Source organism: Spodoptera frugiperda, chromosome 23 (assembly GCF_023101765.2).
Source record: "Spodoptera frugiperda isolate SF20-4 chromosome 23, AGI-APGP_CSIRO_Sfru_2.0, whole genome shotgun sequence".
Classification (NCBI taxonomy): Eukaryota; Metazoa; Arthropoda; class Insecta; order Lepidoptera; family Noctuidae; genus Spodoptera; species Spodoptera frugiperda.
Window position 1 is genome coordinate 7817937 of NC_064234.1, and position 20157 is coordinate 7838093.

Sequence of the window (20157 nt, forward strand, 5' to 3'; positions counted from 1 at the left end):
TTTGCTCCGCTAACGCAACCGCTATTTTCCATTTAAAGAACATACAGATAAAATTATTGACTAATAAGTTACATAGCTATACTAATTAAAAAAAGGAGTACCTACACTGTGGTTAATCAATCTATGGTCTTTACATTCATTCATATGAATTTATATCGTTCTATCGTTCAATGAGAAAAATAAAATGCAATTTGTCAAAAGAGTACACAGTACAACGAAAGTCAAAATAAATAATGTACTTTATTTACACAATAACAATTTATTTAAGTTTTAGCAGTTGTTTTATATGTTTATAAAAAAAAGTCAATTAATAGATTACTGTAATATCTTATTGTGTATTAGGAATCTCGAAGACTAAGTTAATATCATGGTAAGATTCATAGTCATCTCATTCCATTTTATAAAGATTATGTATTGTTATAATATGCATTTAGTAAAGCTTAGACAGAAGTAAAGGCATTAAAAGGAGACGTATTAATACTTATAGATTTCATTGATTTAAAAGCAGAGCTGCAAAAACAATTATCTAAGTAAAACAGTACCTTTGCCTGAAAACATAAATATTTAATTTCAAATTAAGAAACCTTGAAACGTTAGATAATAATATTATAGAAAAGTTAAGTATACATAACAGAAATTTAAGAGGTAAACATTTCGATTATAAAATGAAATCATTACTAGAAATCTGTGAATTATATTCCTACACCCTACTAGCACTTAAAGTAAGAGATTTCTTTGTTATTAAGATAATACAATATTTGTTGAACAATGAAGATAGTGCCTTACTTAACTAAGCTACGAAAAACATGTCCTTGAAGCAATGTGAAACCTAAAGAATGAGATTAATTTACACCTACATTGCCAAAGTGACCTTCACCTCTAGTCTTTATTGCTTCTGACAGTTTTATAACTGATCCTACTATACAGTTATACATGAAAATATAAAAAGTGGTTGTCTTAATTCTTAATATGTAAAGTTAAAAATGAATCATCATTCCATAAGTGTATCAGATGTTGAAACATGGGTAAGATTTCAAATGAACTCATTTTAAAAATTAGATCATAAGATTGTTTTAAGCTTTACTGTTTTATTTCAGAATAGCAAGATATTAAATACAATAGCCAATGCCATAGATAATAGAGAAGAGTTAAAAAAGAGAATAGAAAATGGTAAAATAATTCATCAAGAATTATTAAATTGCATACAAAATTGCCAGAATCGTTTTGGAGGGAAGTCGGAGTTAGCCACAGAAGATGATATAAGGTGATAAATAATGAATATTTATTTTATTTACTTGTTGTTATTAGATATTATAATAATTATTAGGTTATTCTTTCAGAATAGCTCAACTATGTGAAAAATGGGAGAAATTGCTTAGCCATGGCATTAGAACTAATTTATCAAACTCAGCAATTCAGAATTTGGTTACAGCAGGTTTAAACTTCACTTTTAATATTGTTAATGTTGGTAAGACAATGTTACATGATAAAAAATAAACTCAGATGTAGTTTTGCTTCAAGCAACACATACATTTTTAATTTGTATTATCTTTTATATCATTGTTTCAGGCTCTGAATTAAATCATTCTTTGTTTCAGGTAACTCTCTCTGGAGTTACACTTGCTTACATTTGACGAAACATGAAAAAGAAAGATTCAAAATTCTAACGAATATTAACACACCACTTGGATACTTCAGAGCATTTCTAAGAGCAGCTTTGAATGAAAGGTCTCTTGACAGGTAATGCTTATTTTTTTGTTTATGTTTGTAGCAATGTGCACAACCAAAATGGAGTTAACTCTGATATTTATAATATTTACTTATTTATTATATTAACTTCCACAGATATTATAATTAGAACTTATGACGGGATATTTACCATGTTTATTTAATTTGGTGAGTTTCAGTAAGTAGTTAAATTAAATAAACATGGTAAATATCCCGTCATAAGTTCTAATTATCCACTCAAACGCCCGGGCGACTATAGTTTTTGGCGTTAAACGCCCGGGCGACTATAGCAGCCCATTTGACTTGTTCACTTCCAACGAATTTTTATCTATGACAAGCTTCAAAGAGCTTTACGAATGTTATACTAGATGGATCTGTATTAAATAACGCATCTATTGGTCGGTAAAACAGTATGCCAGGTGACAGCAAGAATATAAAAAATAATTGTTTACAAACTGTGTGTCAAGTTTTGTGAAGTGTTTGCGTTTAAAATTGAAGTATTCATTTATTTATCATCCTACTGTATTAGTGTTGTATATTAAAATAATCCTTAAGATTCATTCTTTCAAAATAAAACAACGAAAATAAATAATTAAATAACGTTTAGTCAAAACTTGTTCAAAAAAACAAACAAATATTTAGCCCGTTCTGTTAAGTTCAACTTTTTTTATGCATTTGTGATTGATTTCTGTACTTTAATTAGTATATATTTTGATTCCTTAATAATTCAGCTTTATACTGGTATTTTTTACTTTGCTATAGCTGCAATAGTTTGCTAGAAAATACACTTTGAATCGGTAACGGCATGGGGCGCTCGACGCGGTTCAACACAGATCGAGCGCGTGGGCGTACAAGGTGTTGACAGGTGTCGCACGTGAACGTTTGAGTGGTTATAGTGTTAGTGACCATGTCAGTTTAAAAACTTATTCCACAGATATCTTCAGAGCTGGATTAGTCATGGCCTGCTAATGGAATATTATGAAGAAGGTGCTCTCGTCCGAGGCCCTGAAACATCACATCTTTTACCAAGCATGGCTGCAGGTACAATACATATATTTATCAAAATTATTTTGTTCATACACTTTCATAGATTGTTAAATAGAAATAGTAATAAACAAAACATATATTTTCAGGTTTATCAACAGTATTGTTTGCGTTATCAATTGACAGACCAGAGTTGAATGACTCACAACAAGCTAATCAAACTAACAAAGCAGAACATGTGATACCTTTACCAATGCCAGTAAAATCATCGAGTAATTTAAAACGCAAGCCATTGAGACAAGTTATATCCTTTGACAAAAATGAACAGAAAAATACCAAGAGCAACAAAAAACAAGTATTTGGAGCAACAGAACAAGTAGATAATTCCGCTTGGAACAGTGCACCAGCCACTTGCCTCAATTCACCAGATCCCAAAATAGTTGCCCAGGCTGCCTCAAGTAGTGAACCCACTAGTTCAGAATACAAAACCAGTTTAAGACATTTTTTTCCTGACAGTGTCAAAGTTATGGACAGTCCTTCGCAAATTCTGTCCAAACTTTCTGAATGTGCAAAGGAAATATTTTCATCTTCCAACAGTATTGATGTAAACAATGTCATCAAAGATGATGTTTCAGAATTAAGTATAAATAATTTAAAAATATCAGAAAGTGACAGTGAAGAAGTGGCGGGAAGTATTGATGGCAGTACTTCATGTTTAGAACTCTGCTTTACAGAGGACGAAAGTACACCAGATGATAAGACATTAAATGCGATATTAGAAAGTAAGGAAAAAGAGTATTTAAATTTGCAACTAAAATACACTCAGATGGAAGTAGCTAGTAAGGAAAAAATTAAAAAGTTAGAAAATGTAGTATTGGATCTGAGCAAGTGAGTAAAATAGACATGATATACATTTTTTAGTGGTTGATGTATCTTAATTTTATATTATAAAATGAACTATTTATTTATCATAACTATCACCTTATATTATTATATCAGTCTGTTTTCTATCTGCTACTGGACTACTGATAATAATATTATGTTAAACGATGTTTCATTCGTTTTCAGAGAAAATGATCGATTAAAAGAGCAACTGCGGCATTACATGTCAGCTGTTGAAATCGCGAAAGCTTTAAAAAGTGAAAACGTAGACAACACAGAAGTAGATCAGTATGAAAAGAAATTAGTTCAGGTACTATATCATACAAGATATTAAGAGGTATTTACATCAATTAAATTGTTTAGAAAAGAAATTATTATATCAATTATATTGATATAAATATCTCTTAACGAATTTATAACAAAAGGAATAATAATCCTTTAAGGTAAGTGTCCACAGAAGCGCAGTTCTATGAGTTTCTATACAAGACATACTAAAATCCGTTGCGTGCAATGCGTACGATGCGGGCCTGTGGACGCGTACCTTTAGAGTTTGTATGCTAAACTGAGAGACTCATTGGCAGATCTCTTATTACTACTTATCAGTGTAATATATTATACTGTCAATTTTAAATTAATTGTAGTTTGCTAATATATTTATTTTTAAATTGATCAGGTAGCTGAAATGCATGCTGAATTAATGGAGTTCAATACGTATCTACAACAGCGGCTTAAAGAGTACGAGAGTATATCGGCATTAGAAGTGCTGGATTACCCTGAGTCTAATGTGAAGGCACATATACCGACTGCATTCCTAGTTGGGAAGAAAACACATTCATATCATGTTTATCAAGTAAGGAATTGTAGTATTGTGGTGTTTACTATTGCTGTTAGCTTACCTAACTGAAATATTTTGTATGGAAAATACGTTAAATTGTTCAACAGTGTGAAACTGACCCTAAGAATCTTCCTTCGTTCTATTCACGAATTCCACAACTATATAAATAAGTGTCTTTATTTGCAGATTTATCTGAAGATTGGACAAGAAGAGTGGAATGTATACCACAGATACGCAAAATTTCATGAACTACACACGCAGCTCAAGAAATGTCATCCTGATATAGCGACGTACAAATTCCCACCAAAGAAAACATTACGGAAACGAGTAAGTTACGAGAATCTGATAAATACTATAACGACTCCCACTACACATGTAATGTGACATAAATTTCAGCTAAACATTGATTGATATTATTACAGGACGCTCATTTAGTGGAACAGCGGCGAGTGGCTTTACAGGCGTATTTGCGACACATACTGCTGGTGTTACCGGAGCTTAGGGAGTGCACCAACCGCACACAACTCATCACTTTATTGCCATTTTTTGGGTGTGTATGCTATACAACATCTGTGTAAATAAAATAATATTACGTCTTTGCTAACTAATAAAATGTTTTTCTTTTTTCAGAACATCTTCCACTACTAAGGAGAATGGGTTTAATAACCCCCTAGATCGTCAACAATCGAATGACTCTATTTCGTCGTACAATGCACTATGATATAGTTTGATAAATAAGAACATTCCTAAGTTAATAAGTACAGTATATTACACCAGTGCGTAAACAAAAACTATTAGATATTTTTTCCCAATGTAGAATATATTATTAAAGTTAATTTATTTTTTGTTAGTATGTTGTGTGTTAGATGAAAATTGACTACCGTAATATTAGAATATGGTGGGGCTTTTGCAAATATTACACATGCGTATTAAACATATATTTTATAAGACACAAATAGATATAAAACTATGTACATATGTAAAAACGAATTTATAATTTGTGTACCTATTTATTCAAGTGCTTGTTGTTGGAAACCTAGAATTATTTCACATGGCAAATTTTATTATAGTAATGAAAATAGACCTTTACCTGAAAGTAATTTTATACGTTAAAGTATATTATGTGATGCATCTGGTTTGTCTTACAAATCTGGTGATTTCCACATATCTACTGAGTCAGTATTATGCTTATTCCACAAGCCTGATTTTTATCTTGTAATATTCTAATCAGTCTATCCCATGTGATGTTACTTGTTTTATAAATAAAGACATATGTATATTAGATGAAATCTATAGTAAATAAGAACAAGTCTATTTTAATTTCTAACATCGTTGAAAAGATACATAATTTAATAAATAGATCTTAAACTAGGTACTTCTTTCTTTTTTGCAATATTTCATAGGCAGTTACTATTCTATGTTCTTCAGTGCACACTGCACCGTGTTCAAAATTAAATAGGAAACCAAAAATTATTAAGTAGACTTTATAACAGAGTCAGAGCAAAGTATACCTACCTATGCATAAATATTTCTAGGTTTCTGTAATGAGCTACAACCTGAAATATCGAATATTTTATACATGTTATTTAGGTTGTAGAAAAGCGTTATAAATAAATAACAGTAAATGACTCAGATAGCATGTGAATTTTATTTTCCATCATATATCGAATATCCATAGATAAAATTAATAGTACAAAAAATACCGATATCTAACCAAAACCGCTGTATCTATCGCTGGTTAGGTACAGTAAAACGGGGTGAATAGGGATAGAAGAGGGGTGAATAGATACTATGAAGAATTTCCCTGTACCTATTCACCTCTTTTCTGTCCCTATTCACCCCGTTTTGCGGTAAGCAGTGCGTACCTAACTTCCCTCCGGAAGTATACGTTCATCTTTGGAGCACAAGAGCCGATGTTCATATTGCCTCACCCTCATCTCACCGACCCGGCAATGGCATCCATCAAACTGTAGTCAAATTGAAAACAAAATAAGGAAACTAAACTGCTATGAAGCATAGTTACTACTTCGGCCTTTATTTTGTTTAACCTTTTGAACGCCACGGACGTTTATAGACGTCTAACGAAATCGTGCCAAACACGCCACCGACGTCTATAGACGTCAAGAAAACGACATTTTTTAAATACAAAATAAATATACTAAATTAAGTTTTCTGTGTTTCTTTTTCCTATTATTTCAAACTACTTTAGTGAAATATTGTAAATTGACACAAAGATATATTCATTATTTGAATTCACAAGAAAAAACAATCGTCAAATATTGCTAATCGAAATCCGTAAAATTGTGTATTTCCCCACGCCACAGACGTCAAGACACGTCAGCTAGTGATGGGTAGGTAAGGTAACTTATATTCCAAATTTATGAAATATTTTATTGAAAGTAGCTTACTATTACTTTGACAATTACTTTTTACTGATAAATATTCGTATCTGAATATTCCTAATGTATAATATTTAAAAAAATGTGGAAAAGAACTTATAATTGATATCCTTAAATCGATAGTTTACTGTCCACTCTCGCGCATCCCTATGTAAGAGCTCATAGACAGTTACCTGTACGCCACAGACGGGAATGGACGTCAAGCGGTGACGTCATTAGCGCTACGGGAGTCTGCTAGTGCTTTACTACATTTATTATTATGATCGGTGGTAATATTAAAATTTGAACAGCAAAATGACTTGGATGACATAAGTTTGCCAAGTTTCGAAGAATCCGACTAATAATTATATGTAAAACTAGCGACCCGCCCCAGCTTCGCATGGGTGCAATGGTGATATATTATACCTGTATTATACATAAAAACCTTCCTCATGAGTTACTCTATCTATTAAAAAAAACCGCATCAAAATCCGTTGCGTAGTTTTAAAGATTTAAGCGTTCATAGGGACATACAACATGACAGAAAAAGCGACTTTGTTTTATACTAAGTAGTGATGATTAAATTGTTTTAAATAATAAAATATTATTATTTTTTATGTACCACAATATCACATGATCACATCCCTACTCACATGCGAGAAAGTTGTCAAAAGTCGTGCCAGCCACGCCAGAGACGTGTCTTCACGTCGGCGGATGACGTCACGAACCAGATTAGTGATGTACCTTATTATATTATTGATTTATTCGTTTGTAGTTCTAATGTTTGCTTTTAGGTTGCTTAGAACTTAGTAACTGCTGTTTAATGATAGTATGATACCAAATAGGGTCAAGTTAAATAAAAGACCAATGCAACGAATAATATTTATTTAAAAAATATAAAACGAAAAGCACGGATTCATTGGTTATCGATAACTTTTCGTTAAGATGTTGGAATCACTATTTTTTTTGTAGGTTTTTGTACTGAATTTGTGGCTTGGCGTAGAAGGGGCGCCGATGTGTTTACGCTCTGGCGTTCAAAAGGTTAAAATGTTGTTTCTGACTTCATAGGAGGACTCAGAGTATCTACATATTTTGTGAACATAAAATTCTCATTCGTAGTACTGCCCATTCCATTTGCCATTAGGTAAGCCTTATCCTATAATTAACAACTCGAATGATTTCTTCCACTCAGAATTTGAAAATGATATAATTATTATACTTGATCGACACAGGAATCGAATTGAATTCCTACTCAACCAATGACGCAAAGCGATCGATTTCACCATCTATTTTATGTAATTAACATAATACCTTTTGTTTCCCAAAGGTGCTTACAAAATAAAGACCTACTTTTCCCGTGCTGTAGTCAAGTACTAAGGGATAGGTACATATACCGACCTCAAATCACACTAATATTAATTTATAAATGTAAAAATTTGGATGTTTATCCGTCATTCACGCTGAAACTACTAAATGGGTTTTGATGTAAGTTGGTATAAAGCCGTTATGAGTTTACTTGGGTGATAGGAAATATCGTATAAAAAGTATTTTATCCCACGAAGGAGCTAGTCGTCAATAACAATAAAAATGTGTAGAGAAACTAGAGTTATATTATTGTTAAATAGGGAGTCACTGACGTAAACATCGAATAAAAAAACACTTTAGCAAATAAATTCATGATTTTATTTTCATAATAAATAAAAAAAATCAAGAAAACACTCTTTTTGAGGATTTCCCATATATTAAAATACATGATACAAAAGATGTCAATACAAACTAAATCACTTGGTGCAAAGGCAAGCCTGTCGGTTTGGGGTTGCCCACCTTCGGGCGCGTCCATGGCGCGTCGACCTCCGGCTAGAGCTATCTATGCAACAGGCGAGTGGAAACCGAGGATAGCCTCTTTTAACTATATTTTAACAAAATAACTATAATCTTAAAGATTAACAAAGATACAATGTGCTTTCCTCGTGGAATGCATCTTTGTAGGCATCTCTAATTTTGAATGCAAAATATATGTATTTGATCATGATTTCAAAATAATGTAAGTAGAGGTATATAAAAAAGCGCATTTATTACACTTCAAAAGTGAAAAAAAAACGAGATAATTTAGTTTTATGTAATAAAATAAATAAAATATGATTAAAATCATGTATCTAAATTAAGGGTGAAATAATTTACTACAACTTTACATCTAAACGATATAAATGTATTGCAACACACTAAGGAGCTTTGGAACCATTGAGTAATTCGGAGCCTACAATAAATTTCAGCTGGTAAGTAATCTCGAACAATAAATCTAAACTTGTGATTCATCTTTGGTTTTGTGGACATTGAGTCGGCTATAGTTCCATAACTCCTCATAGGACGCAGCCAGAGCGCGGGCACTACACTGCTCACGAGTCTAGATATAGAAGCCTACACTGGACTGCAATCCGTCGTGATTAATTCATAAGTACTTATATAAGTTACAGATCTACTGCGAAGCTGATGCATCCTAAAGCAAATAGAGAACTTTATAACCAAACATACATGTTATATGCTGCTTTTTTTCAAGTATATTTCTCATGTGAACAGATGTCAGGCGATGATTAAGAGTGAAGTATGCCTTACATTTCATTAAAATATAATTTCTTAATTGTTACGGACTATATTATAAGAGCCGATATTGTAACTTAGTGACTAAAATTACTACTGAGACAGTTACAAGAAAGACGCAATACAAAAGTAAAATATTTGCTAAAAAAACATCACAGCTCACAAGCTAACGTGAAGGTGACGCGCAGTAAGGAGGGACTAAGCGAAAGGTGCAATGAATGATAACCTACGATTATGCAACAACTATGTGTATTTATTATGTTTCTTAACGCAGTAACAAACGTACTGGTACAGTTTATAAAGTCACTGGAGCTAAATGTATTTAGTTGAAAGAGATTTTCATATTCATGTTTGAATACAAAAATCACCCACTAAAATCGAATCGCATGTCAATCTGGCGCAGTCCGTGCCTAGTGACAGTGAACTTGCTTGTTGCAGCAAGTCGTCCAGGCACACGCACGTGAAACCAATGCCAACTCACCGGGTATGAGCGGATACCTGAAGCTTTATGTGTGTATATCTGAATATCAATGGACCTTCTCGTTATCACCCATGACACCTTGTGAACATATATCAAAGGTTTTCGTTTCGTTAACTAAATAAATGCTCGCATGTCGGCATATCAACGCTTATCACAATATATAAAAATATATATTAAAGAAGCTTAAACTACAACTACACATTGAAGATGCATACTGCTCTGCATTTGCCACCACACGTGGAATAGTTAACAACGCCGACAGTAACATACATAATATTATATTTTTTTTACTTTTTTTGTTTTTATTTTATTTGTGCGGCAGCATATGCAATCCTGCAATAACTCACAGCATAGTCTTAAAGATAACGAGATATTGCATCTTGGAAATCATTCTTTTATATCCATATGAGAAAGAAATGAGAGTGTTTATTATTCCATTTATTTCACACAAATTGGTAACTGGCTCGGTATGTCTTTGTACTGAATGATAACTCACCTCTCAGTTTCTAGCATTTCTTTCTCATGCAGGTAAATAATCTCTAAGTTCATCGAACATTTAATCGAGTTTAAGCATCCATAATGAGAAACTAAATTAATACTTTTGTCATTTCATAAAAATATTATATCTGATTTAAAAATAGCAACATCAAAGACAATTTTAAGCTTCGGTCTGCTCAAACCGTAATACTTTTATTTTAGACGTGGTACTATATCGAATTTATATGAAACCTGATATATATTTTATCGCAGAAAGCTATTTACTGTTCTAAATCCATGTGCACTTAATAGACGTTAATATTAGGTAGCTCAAAACATTAAGCCTAAGAGAATACTACCGATATTTTTCTTTTTTTTTTGTTGCACTTATTATTAGGCTTTCCATAAACACATAGTTTTATAATAATGGTTATGATTTTTAAAAGAATTGTTTTCGTCGCCCCTGTAAGGTACATCTATGAAGTTTCATTTAAATTCTCTATGATGTAACGCTATCTCTTCAACTCTCATCTGTAACAAAGAGAGTGGTTATGGACACACTGAATTTGTTTAGACACTATTACACTGAAAAGTAAAAATCTCACCTCGTGCACCCACGATGATTGACTTTCGTTTGATATCTTGCGCAGGTGCAGGTCGCACTACACCGGGCGTTCCGCCGCCAACTAAGTGACCACCGCCAGCACGGATAGGTTTCGCTAAAATAAGATAATAGCATGTTAACATTTGTGACATGGCTTTAAACTGTTTTTAAGTTCTTAGATCTTCTATTTTACATACCAATTTGGGCTTGTGGGCCTCGCCGGGCGAGATTCTTTGCACGCACGGCTTCTTTGATCCTGTCAACTTCAAACTGGTATCTCTTGCGATCACGCATGGCACCGTCCTTGGCTTCCTGCAATAAGAATAAAAAAAACAGTGAAGTGATTGATACCAGAGAAACACTTGCATAGACTATACTTATAGGAAAAACTCGGTACCTTGAGCGCGGTTTCCAGCGCCTTGACGCGCTCCATTGTGGCTCGTAGACGTTTCTCCAGTTTGGGCACCTCGCAGCGAAGGTCTGCATTGTCTCGAACAAGTTGCTTGTGCACCTTCGTAAGTTGTTCCAAGTTGTTCTCCAGGAACGAGATCTTCTGTTTCTGAGCTAATGAACCGCCTTCCTCTTCGGCGCCCTCTTCGGAATTGTTGGATTTCTTTATCCTTGCCTGCGAAGGTATATTAACGTCAAATTTACCCGTAAACAAAAATAATATCGATAGGGATACAAATAATTATGAATTGTACTTGCCTGCAGATCCTGTACAAACAACTTGCGCAGATTGTGCAGTGTCTGTAGTTCCTTGGCGACGGTGTCTTCAAGTCCTTTGAGGTCCGCGCGGGCTTGTTCACGCCTCTCCACGCTTTGACTAAACATAACAATACACATATTATTATCACACTTAAAAACTAAACATTGCAATGAAATTTAATGATCACCCCGTTATTACCTGCAAACAGATGTGAGCTATCTAACTCCCGAGCACGCACCCATCCATATACATCGCCGCTCCTTGTACTTAGGCCGTATGTTTTAGAAAATGCCAACCCTCGGCAGAATGAATATGAATGGGATACGTGCGGAATAAAATGATAACTCAAAATTAAAAAGCGTAAGGCGTTACAAGACCTCGCACTACTTCTACATCGTACTTACATCGATCATAACAATGTGTAACACATATACGTTTTGTCACTTCTTTTAAGCAATTTAATCTAGAAGTGTATTGAAACAGGAATGTTCTAAATATTGCAACGATTAAATTGCTATACCAAAGGTAAGCCTGGTGTGTTTAAGTTACATACAAAGGTAGTAGAATATTTATTTAACCATGAGTACTTTTATTTATGGTATCTTAAACACATGGAGGCGGTAATCACTCTTCGGCAGTTTTGAGTGCACACAGACTAGGGAAAGTGACATGGACACTAGGAAACTTGCGGAACATGAAATCATACACTAGAACAATGATCATTACAAGATTGGAATGAAATAATTTCATGCAGAAGTGAACAATAAGTTAAAATGCTTATTCATAGAGGTGAAATAAATGCTTGAAGGAATGCTAAAATCGGGCTTACAATAAATGCCTTAAAACAGACACGGCAGTTTTAAAGAATGTTATTACTAAATGGTTCCATATCGCCTGTCATCTATCAATAAATTTAAAATACCTATTTAGAGCTATCATCTAATGTCTCTTATACATTTAATTAAGAATTGTATGAGATCATACGGACAAAGTTGTAAGATGAACACTATTACACTATAGTACCGAAATATGATCATATTCACGCGAAGTTAATAATAACGGTTTTCAAATTGTATAAAAAAATAGTTTGATAAAAATATTACTCGCCAACTCTCTATACAAACACTCAGGATTATTTACAGCTATATTTACATGATGAAAATATAGATTTCGTTCTTTTAATAGTTATATGTCTTCTAACTGTTTTCATATTATAATATACCTAATTGCGAATAATTTGTGCAAGCATTAACGAAGTTCTAATACGAGTTAACATTTAACACAGCATTACAAGCCGTTTTAACAAACGTCTAGAAGTTTAGTACATTTAAAAGTTAATGCTAATGTTATGTGTTAGTAAAATTAGAAACCGTAAAAACGAAACATATTCGCAAATTCTAATAACTCATTTTAAACAACTCATTAAGGCAGTGTAGTTTGTTAACACCTATGCTACAACCGGAATGATCACAACGCGATATACTTCGTAATAGGGAAATATTCGACCCCCATTATCAGGTATTTTTCGAAAATGTTCAATAATATTCATGCTAAATAAATGCGAATGGTTACAACATGCTACAAATACGTTATAGCATTAACTACGACATACAAATATTTTAAATATCTTACAAGCAAATTAATAAATCCAAAATAATTATCTATGATGACTAGGCATTAAATGCTTTATCGACTGGTGTCATGATTAGTCTTTAAAGCCAAGCGTCAAAATGCATAAAAAAATATGAACACATCGTTTTGAATGTCAAAACAACAACAAATACAATTGGCTTACATCAAATTACAATATAATAGAATTAGCTATTTTGTACTATTGCTATACTTAAAGATGTAAGCCACTTGCGAGTATTGATGGCATCACTATTAAATACGTTAAATAAACGTATGGATCTCTTGCACTCTGCACTCTAATATAGTGTTCAGTCAGCAATCCATAATTTTATGTTAGTAATCTGAGCTGGTCCCATTCGACATATTTTCAATAAAATAACATGCCAACTAAAACCAATTCTGATTTCCTATTTGTAAGTATTATTGCTGATTATGTCATCAAAGGCACTGTAAAAAATATTGTCTGGTGTCTAGAGATCCATATTTATCACAGAAAATATGTAAACAAAGCTTAAACCAAAACAACAATTTGTGGGTAACGATGGGTGAGTAGGATCATGGTGACGGATATAAGTAGATGCAGTTGGAGGGGATGGATGTTGCAGGAGTGGCGGGGACTGGGGGACTTGGGGATTGCCGAGAGCGACTTCTCCTCTTTGGCAGAAGCTTTTTCAATATCAAGGCCCATTCCATATCCAAATCCTAGTTTCTCCCTCTTCGGCGATATTATGTAATCCCTAAAGTGATCACTCTCGTCTTTCAATACCATCTGCTGATTGACAACCTCCTTCTCTGCTTTATCGAGATTACGTCGCGGCGAACGTGACACTAACATGAGTTCCTTGAGTTTGGCAGACTTGTCGGCCTCCTCGCGCTTCAGTTTCTCGTAGTCGTCCTGCAGCTGCTGGCGGGCCAGCGTCAGCTCCTGGTACGTGCTGTAAACACAAAATACGTTAGCGGCGGCCGGACGAGGCGAGGCAGTGGAGGACAGACTGACAGACGGTACGTACTCCTTGAGCTCCTGGTGGTGGCGCTGCAGCGCGGCCAGCTCGTCGCGCAGCGCCGACAGCTGCGTGGCGTGCGCCGTGCGGAGCTGCTCGAGCTGCGCCTCCAGCGCGCTGCGCACCTGCGAGTCCGCGCGCTGCTCCGCCGCCGCCAGCTGCACGCGCTCGGCCGCCTGCACACACGGGACGTCAGCCGCCGCCTGCCGGCGCAAACTGCGGCTGCCATTGCTCACTTTGATGACTTACCTGCAGACGGGCACACTCCTCGCGCAGAGCGTCGGCCGCCTCCTCCAGCTGTCGCTTCTTGTTCTCGGCCTCTCGCATGGACTCCGCGAGCGATGCGCACCTCGCCTCGTGCTGCGAGATCAGGAGCCTACACTCGCCCAGTGAGCGTTCATACTCCTCGATCTACGAACACCCAATATTTACGAAATCAACAAATATTTTCTCAGAATTGATCACAGAATTGAACCTGTGATTATTGTGATTAATAACTGACCTTCTGGTTGGCGTCAATGTTCGCAGATTCCAGAGAATGGCATCGCTGGACTATATTCTTAACCTCACTCTTCATCTTGCTAATGTGAAGACGAGCCACTGTAAACTCTTCCTCGAGTTTACCGACAGTGTCAACGTTCAGTTTGAAGTCGAGCTCAGAGCCTCCAACGGCGGCCCCGATCTCGGCAAGGTCTCTTAGAAGGTTTGTAAGTAGTTCAGCAATGCGTTTGCGTTGATGTGCCGATAAGTCACGCAGTTGTTGGAGTTCCGATGTAGCGCTGGCCAAAGCACTCTGGGATGACAGAAAAATATTTTAAGTAAATTATTTTCTTTCATTTGAATAATACAAATAGCATTTTTTCTAATGATGTTTCAAAAAAGAATAACTGCTAACCTGTTTGGTCTGCAATTCCTCAGAAAGCTGGTCACACTCGCGGCTCTTGCTGTCGACCTCCTGCGACTTCTGGTCGTAGTTAACAGCCAGCTCCTCAAGAGCTTGCAGCACTTCTTTAACTTCCTCTTTAGCCGCTTCGTTCTCCTGTTGAATGCGATTCATATCGCCCTGCAGGGCTTCATAATCGCGCCTGTTATAAAATAAATTGGTTATCAAAATGTACTAGCCATCACGGCAAACTTCGTATAATACCCGTGTGTGTCATTTACAACTTTAAACAAATGGATTCAGCATAATTTTTATTGATATCCCGACCAAGCATTAAAAGAATGTCATAATAGGACCACAGAAATAAGTTACCTTGTGCAGGCAATGAGTTCTTCCTGCTCCATCATCTGCTCCTTGAGTTTCTCCACCAGCTGTGAGTGCTGGTTGATCTCCTCATCCTTGTCGTCCAGTTGTTGGTAGAGGGCTTCGAGTTTGCCTTGCATAGCAGCATCTTCCACTGCACTAGACACAGCAACGGGTACGGGCTAAAAAAAAAATGTGTAAAATTTAAGTTAGATGTGTCTGGGCCAGAAATTTTTTTTAAGGATATCACAATTAGCAAACTTGTCATTGATTGTTACTAACAATGTTACTGTTTACATGTTATGAACTTGTGAATACCACTTATGAGGTATTACATAAACCATTCATGGTGCACAATTGTCAATGAATGAGTGTGACATCACAATAGATGTTATTCAAACAATTCATCCATATCACATAGATTTCAACAATATCTTAAATGAGAATTCTTGGAATAATGAAACATCACTTACCGCCGCAGGTGGTTTCTCTTCAATGAATGATGTAACAGGAGTAACCGCCTCAATTTCTTGCAGGTTAACTTGTTCCTCGATGCGTACGGTCTCGCCGGAGCGCCAGCGGTTCAACTCCGCCTCCAGTTTTTCAACCTATAATTAAAATAATCATGATATACACACATTACAATAAAAATAACTTTTATGTAAAAAAAAGACAAGCATAGAAACATTCTGACCTTGCCCTTTAGCCTAGCCACCTTCTCCTTTTCTCTCTCATAACGACGTTTCCATTCTTCAGCAGTGAGCTCCTCGTTGACACATACGACATTCTTGACAGTTTTGGCTCTGTAAAAATTAATCATGTCATTCAGAATATTACAGAAATATTGCTTTAATACTTGATTCCAAGTCACAATACAAATGCACTAACCTTTTACCAAAGTCGAGTGTACTCTTGGTCTCACTCTCGTTGAACGAAGCAGGGGAACAACAGATGACGATCGTAGTCCTAGCGTTACCTCCGAGCGACTCTTGTAGGATACGGGTCAGTTTCGAGTCTCTGTATGGTATGTGTGATTTGTTACCGTCGGCTAACGCAGAAATGACGTTACCCAACGCTGATAGTGACTTGTTAATGTTTTTAGCTTCATCAAGGACTGTTCCTTCAGCACCAGTTTTAGATACCTATTAAAATATTATTTATAATAAATTGCTAGTAAATAATGGAACAGGAATACTTACTATACATATAATCAATTTCTTGAAAATGTTAAAATATGAGTAAACTACTGAAAGTTGGATTTATAAAGATAAATATGTCTTTTTATATTAGAGTACAACATAAAATTACCTTTTCAGAACCAGCCAAGTCCACCAGATATAACTTTCCCGAAAGTTTCTTTTGATTTTCTAGGTTCTCTTGTTTAACATTAATGAGGAAGACAGAATGAGATCTAGATGAATGTTCATTCATATCTGAAGTAAAAAGTGTTGGTTAATAAATGGACATCAACATAATTACTAATTAGCAGTTATGATACTATTTTTATACTTACTTGTGACTGCAATGTGTCGGTTTGATTTACCCTCCTCAATAACTTCAAACACTTCTTCGGGACTTGACACAAATCTTTCTGTAGCACCTTTGACAAATGGAACTCTGTTTTTGTCTTCATGAACGCTGAGGTTCACTTTCGAAACTAAAATGGAAATAAAGTTAATTACAAATTCTTGATATTTCATAAATATTATGTAGTTGATAAAACATTATCTTAATACTTACCATCTAACAAATCTCTGATCTTGTCCATGTAAATTTCAAAGTATGACACTTTAATGTGAAATTCCAAGTTTTCTTCCATGGCATAAATGTGGTTGAATATATCATTTACTATCCTTGGAATAATACCCTGTTTCCCTGGATCCCCTGTTGAAAAGAAATTATATTAAGTATTTGAGATGACAATACAATTATTACATATCAATCCCTGATCATATTGTATTTCAACATACCTATGACACCTTCCATAGTATGTGTTTTTCCTGAACTGGTCTGTCCATATGCAAATATAGTGCCGTTGTAGCCCGCCAACACATCAGATACAATACTCTTGGCAGCTTCATTGTAGACCTTCTCTTGGGTTGCATTTGGCTTGAATACTTTGTCAAACAAGTAGACTTTACCCTAAAATTATATATTGCAAAATATAAATAAAATATATTTAGAAACCTGCATGTGATGGCATTAAAAGAAGTAATAGGATACGCAATTCATACATGTATTATGAAAGTTTCATTCTAAATAACTCTTGTGTACAATGCGAAACATAGTAAGAATATTTATTACCTATAGGTATAGACATGTAAGTTGTTATTTTTGATGAATGCACATGACCATAAAATATGTAAAATCATTATAAAAAATAAAAGAATAGAAGTGTTAATTAGCACTATTAATAACAGGCCACAGCAAATAACATTAAATTTATAACATCACTTATTTATCTAGCATGATTAATTGATTCCTTTTGTTCATGTATTAGTCACATCTCTGAATTTTATGTAAAATACAAATGATCTTAAAATGTTCAAAAACATTCTTAGCTTGTTACATGTATTCTGTGTCAATTACAGTTTAATAGTCTAAAATTTATACACCTGGTTTTAAACAATTTTGTTAGTAAAAGTAAACTATGTTTATTACAACATGTGGCACACAATGTGAAGGCCAAAATCTTATATGAAGAAAAATACTACACAATGAACAGTTTTAAACTTGTAATCTTGTCTCAAATTGATTAGACTTACTTCAAATATTTTACACTAAGCTAGATTCCTACCACTCAAATGAAGAAAAATAATATCAACCATTTTAATAATACAAATAGGTACATAAAATATAATCTACTTTAATATTATATGGTTATAGTATACATTCAATTGATACAAGGTTTTTAAACTTATTTCCTATTATTGGATGTAACTACAAAGTTCAATGTATTGCTGCTGTTAGACACATTTCAACAATCTATTTATAGAAACCTCATTTGCAAATATTTCCTGTGAAGTCTATACCAAAAACAAGCTGTAGATAGACTATGCTCACACAAGATGAATCAGGTCAACATAAGTATCTGACATCATCACCTAGACAGGCAATAAACTGTAGGTTGTAAATTTTGAGGCAACATTGTTTAGTTAATCTGATTTCCAAATTTATTTTAAACCCTTTAAAGTTTCTTTTTAATTATTACTACATAAAATGTATTAGCATTGTATTAAAATCCTTTATATCTGGTACCCTCATTATTTTCTTATTAGATTCTTATAAGGTATAAAAATCTTATTCAGTTTGAAATAAAAAAACGTATGAAAGTTCTATTTTTTAATGTGATGATTTTTTAGAGATATGGAATCCTGTGTTGAATTCTAGCTTGTAACTCTACATATAATTCGAAATCAGTATATAATCAATACCTTATGTAATACATAATTAAAGGGTCAGTAAGGCCAGCTGCATCTAGAATTCTAGATATTATTTAGTTGTTTATCATCAAGATAATTAAATTACTATTATTAATTATAAAATTAAATAAATCATATGATTAAATGTATTGTTTTCCAATCGGATTCTGTCAAGAAATGTAGAACAGCATGTAAAATTAATTTTATTACCAACTATTTCAATTCAATAGTCTTGATCAAAAAATATCTGACGAAAGGGAATGAGGGTAAGCATTACACTTTACTGATGATTTACGTATTGTTTGCACATTCCTACAAAATAACATAATACGAACAAAAAACAAAATATCTCCACACATTATTCGTGGTATACCAACTCGGGTCAAGGTCGAGGAGGTATTTGTATTGATTTTCGACAAAACAAAGACGTTGGTACTTATGCAGAGATTATTCGGCAAGATTCTTTAAATTTACACGATCATAATCATAACCATCGAAGCGGAATGAAAAAGAAAGGCCATTTCGTAGCAGGTGAACAACTCGTAATGTATTAGTCATCATGATCTAATTTAGGGCGATGATAGGGGAAAGCAATGTTAAACATGAATAATATTTTTACTTACCCCTATGGAAATGCAGTTGTCATCGGGTCCTGAAGGGAATTTCACAATAAATTTTGATCCAGCTTTTTCTTCAGAGTCATTCAGTGGCCGAAATCGGCAAACCACTCTGATGCTGTCTTCAGCAGCAATCTCGCGATCAGCTGCCATTTTCAAAAAATAAAATAGCTTACACTACACTCCGTCTAAGCAATTAAAAAATAAAACAATTTGGGAACATAAAACCGTGCATGAAGAACTACAAAGTTACAATTTTGTCACTGAAAAATCTTCATGACAGCAATATCAAAATGTCGGCCATATTCTTCGATGAAGAAAGGCCAGAAGTGTCTCATTGGCTGAACGATCTACATACAGCCAACCTAATAAAACAAAATCGATTTGCAACGACAGTGCGTTCGAAACATGATGTTAGTACCACTAAAATTTATACGAAATAGGTTTTATTTTTATTCCATTTCAGATATTTTTCAATTACTTTTAATTCAAAAAACCATTCATTACTAGTTGGATCTATAAATATTTAAACCAAATAGAACAATACATTAGTCCTAATTTAC

At 34.3% G+C, this 20157-nt stretch overlaps 2 protein-coding genes across 3 annotated transcripts; one reads left to right on the top strand and one right to left on the bottom strand.

The window, feature by feature from the left end:
- The first annotated feature begins 148 nt into the window (after positions 1-148).
- LOC118266681 (sorting nexin-29) lies at positions 149-6597 on the top strand. 2 transcript variants are annotated; one of them, XM_050703065.1, is made up of 11 exons: positions 149-370; positions 1098-1264; positions 1341-1435; positions 1599-1740; positions 2663-2769; positions 2862-3600; positions 3781-3904; positions 4268-4444; positions 4616-4756; positions 4852-4979; positions 5060-6597. In XM_050703065.1, exons 1-11 carry the CDS (start codon positions 368-370, stop codon positions 5148-5150), a joined length of 1914 nt encoding a protein of 637 aa, XP_050559022.1. In that variant the 5' UTR covers positions 149-367; the 3' UTR covers positions 5151-6597. The 2 variants fall into 2 exon arrangements, with proteins under 2 accessions (XP_050559022.1, XP_050559021.1); XM_050703064.1 differs by having other exon boundaries at positions 150-370; positions 1341-1468.
- Positions 6598-8467: 1870 nt separating this feature from the next.
- LOC118266680 (kinesin heavy chain) lies at positions 8468-19936 on the bottom strand. The gene is made up of 19 exons (XM_035580157.2): positions 19601-19936; positions 17526-17697; positions 17296-17439; positions 17069-17212; positions 16864-16988; positions 16444-16697; positions 16250-16358; positions 16029-16163; positions 15565-15737; positions 15205-15394; positions 14812-15102; positions 14559-14720; positions 14319-14485; positions 14142-14243; positions 11676-11793; positions 11365-11592; positions 11165-11279; positions 10969-11082; positions 8468-10894 (listed from the first exon to the last, which is right to left on the bottom strand). The coding sequence occupies exons 1-19, from the start codon at positions 19745-19747 to the stop codon at positions 10884-10886; spliced, it is 2901 nt and encodes a 966-aa protein (XP_035436050.1). The 5' UTR covers positions 19748-19936; the 3' UTR covers positions 8468-10883.
- Positions 19937-20157: the final 221 nt, after the last annotated feature.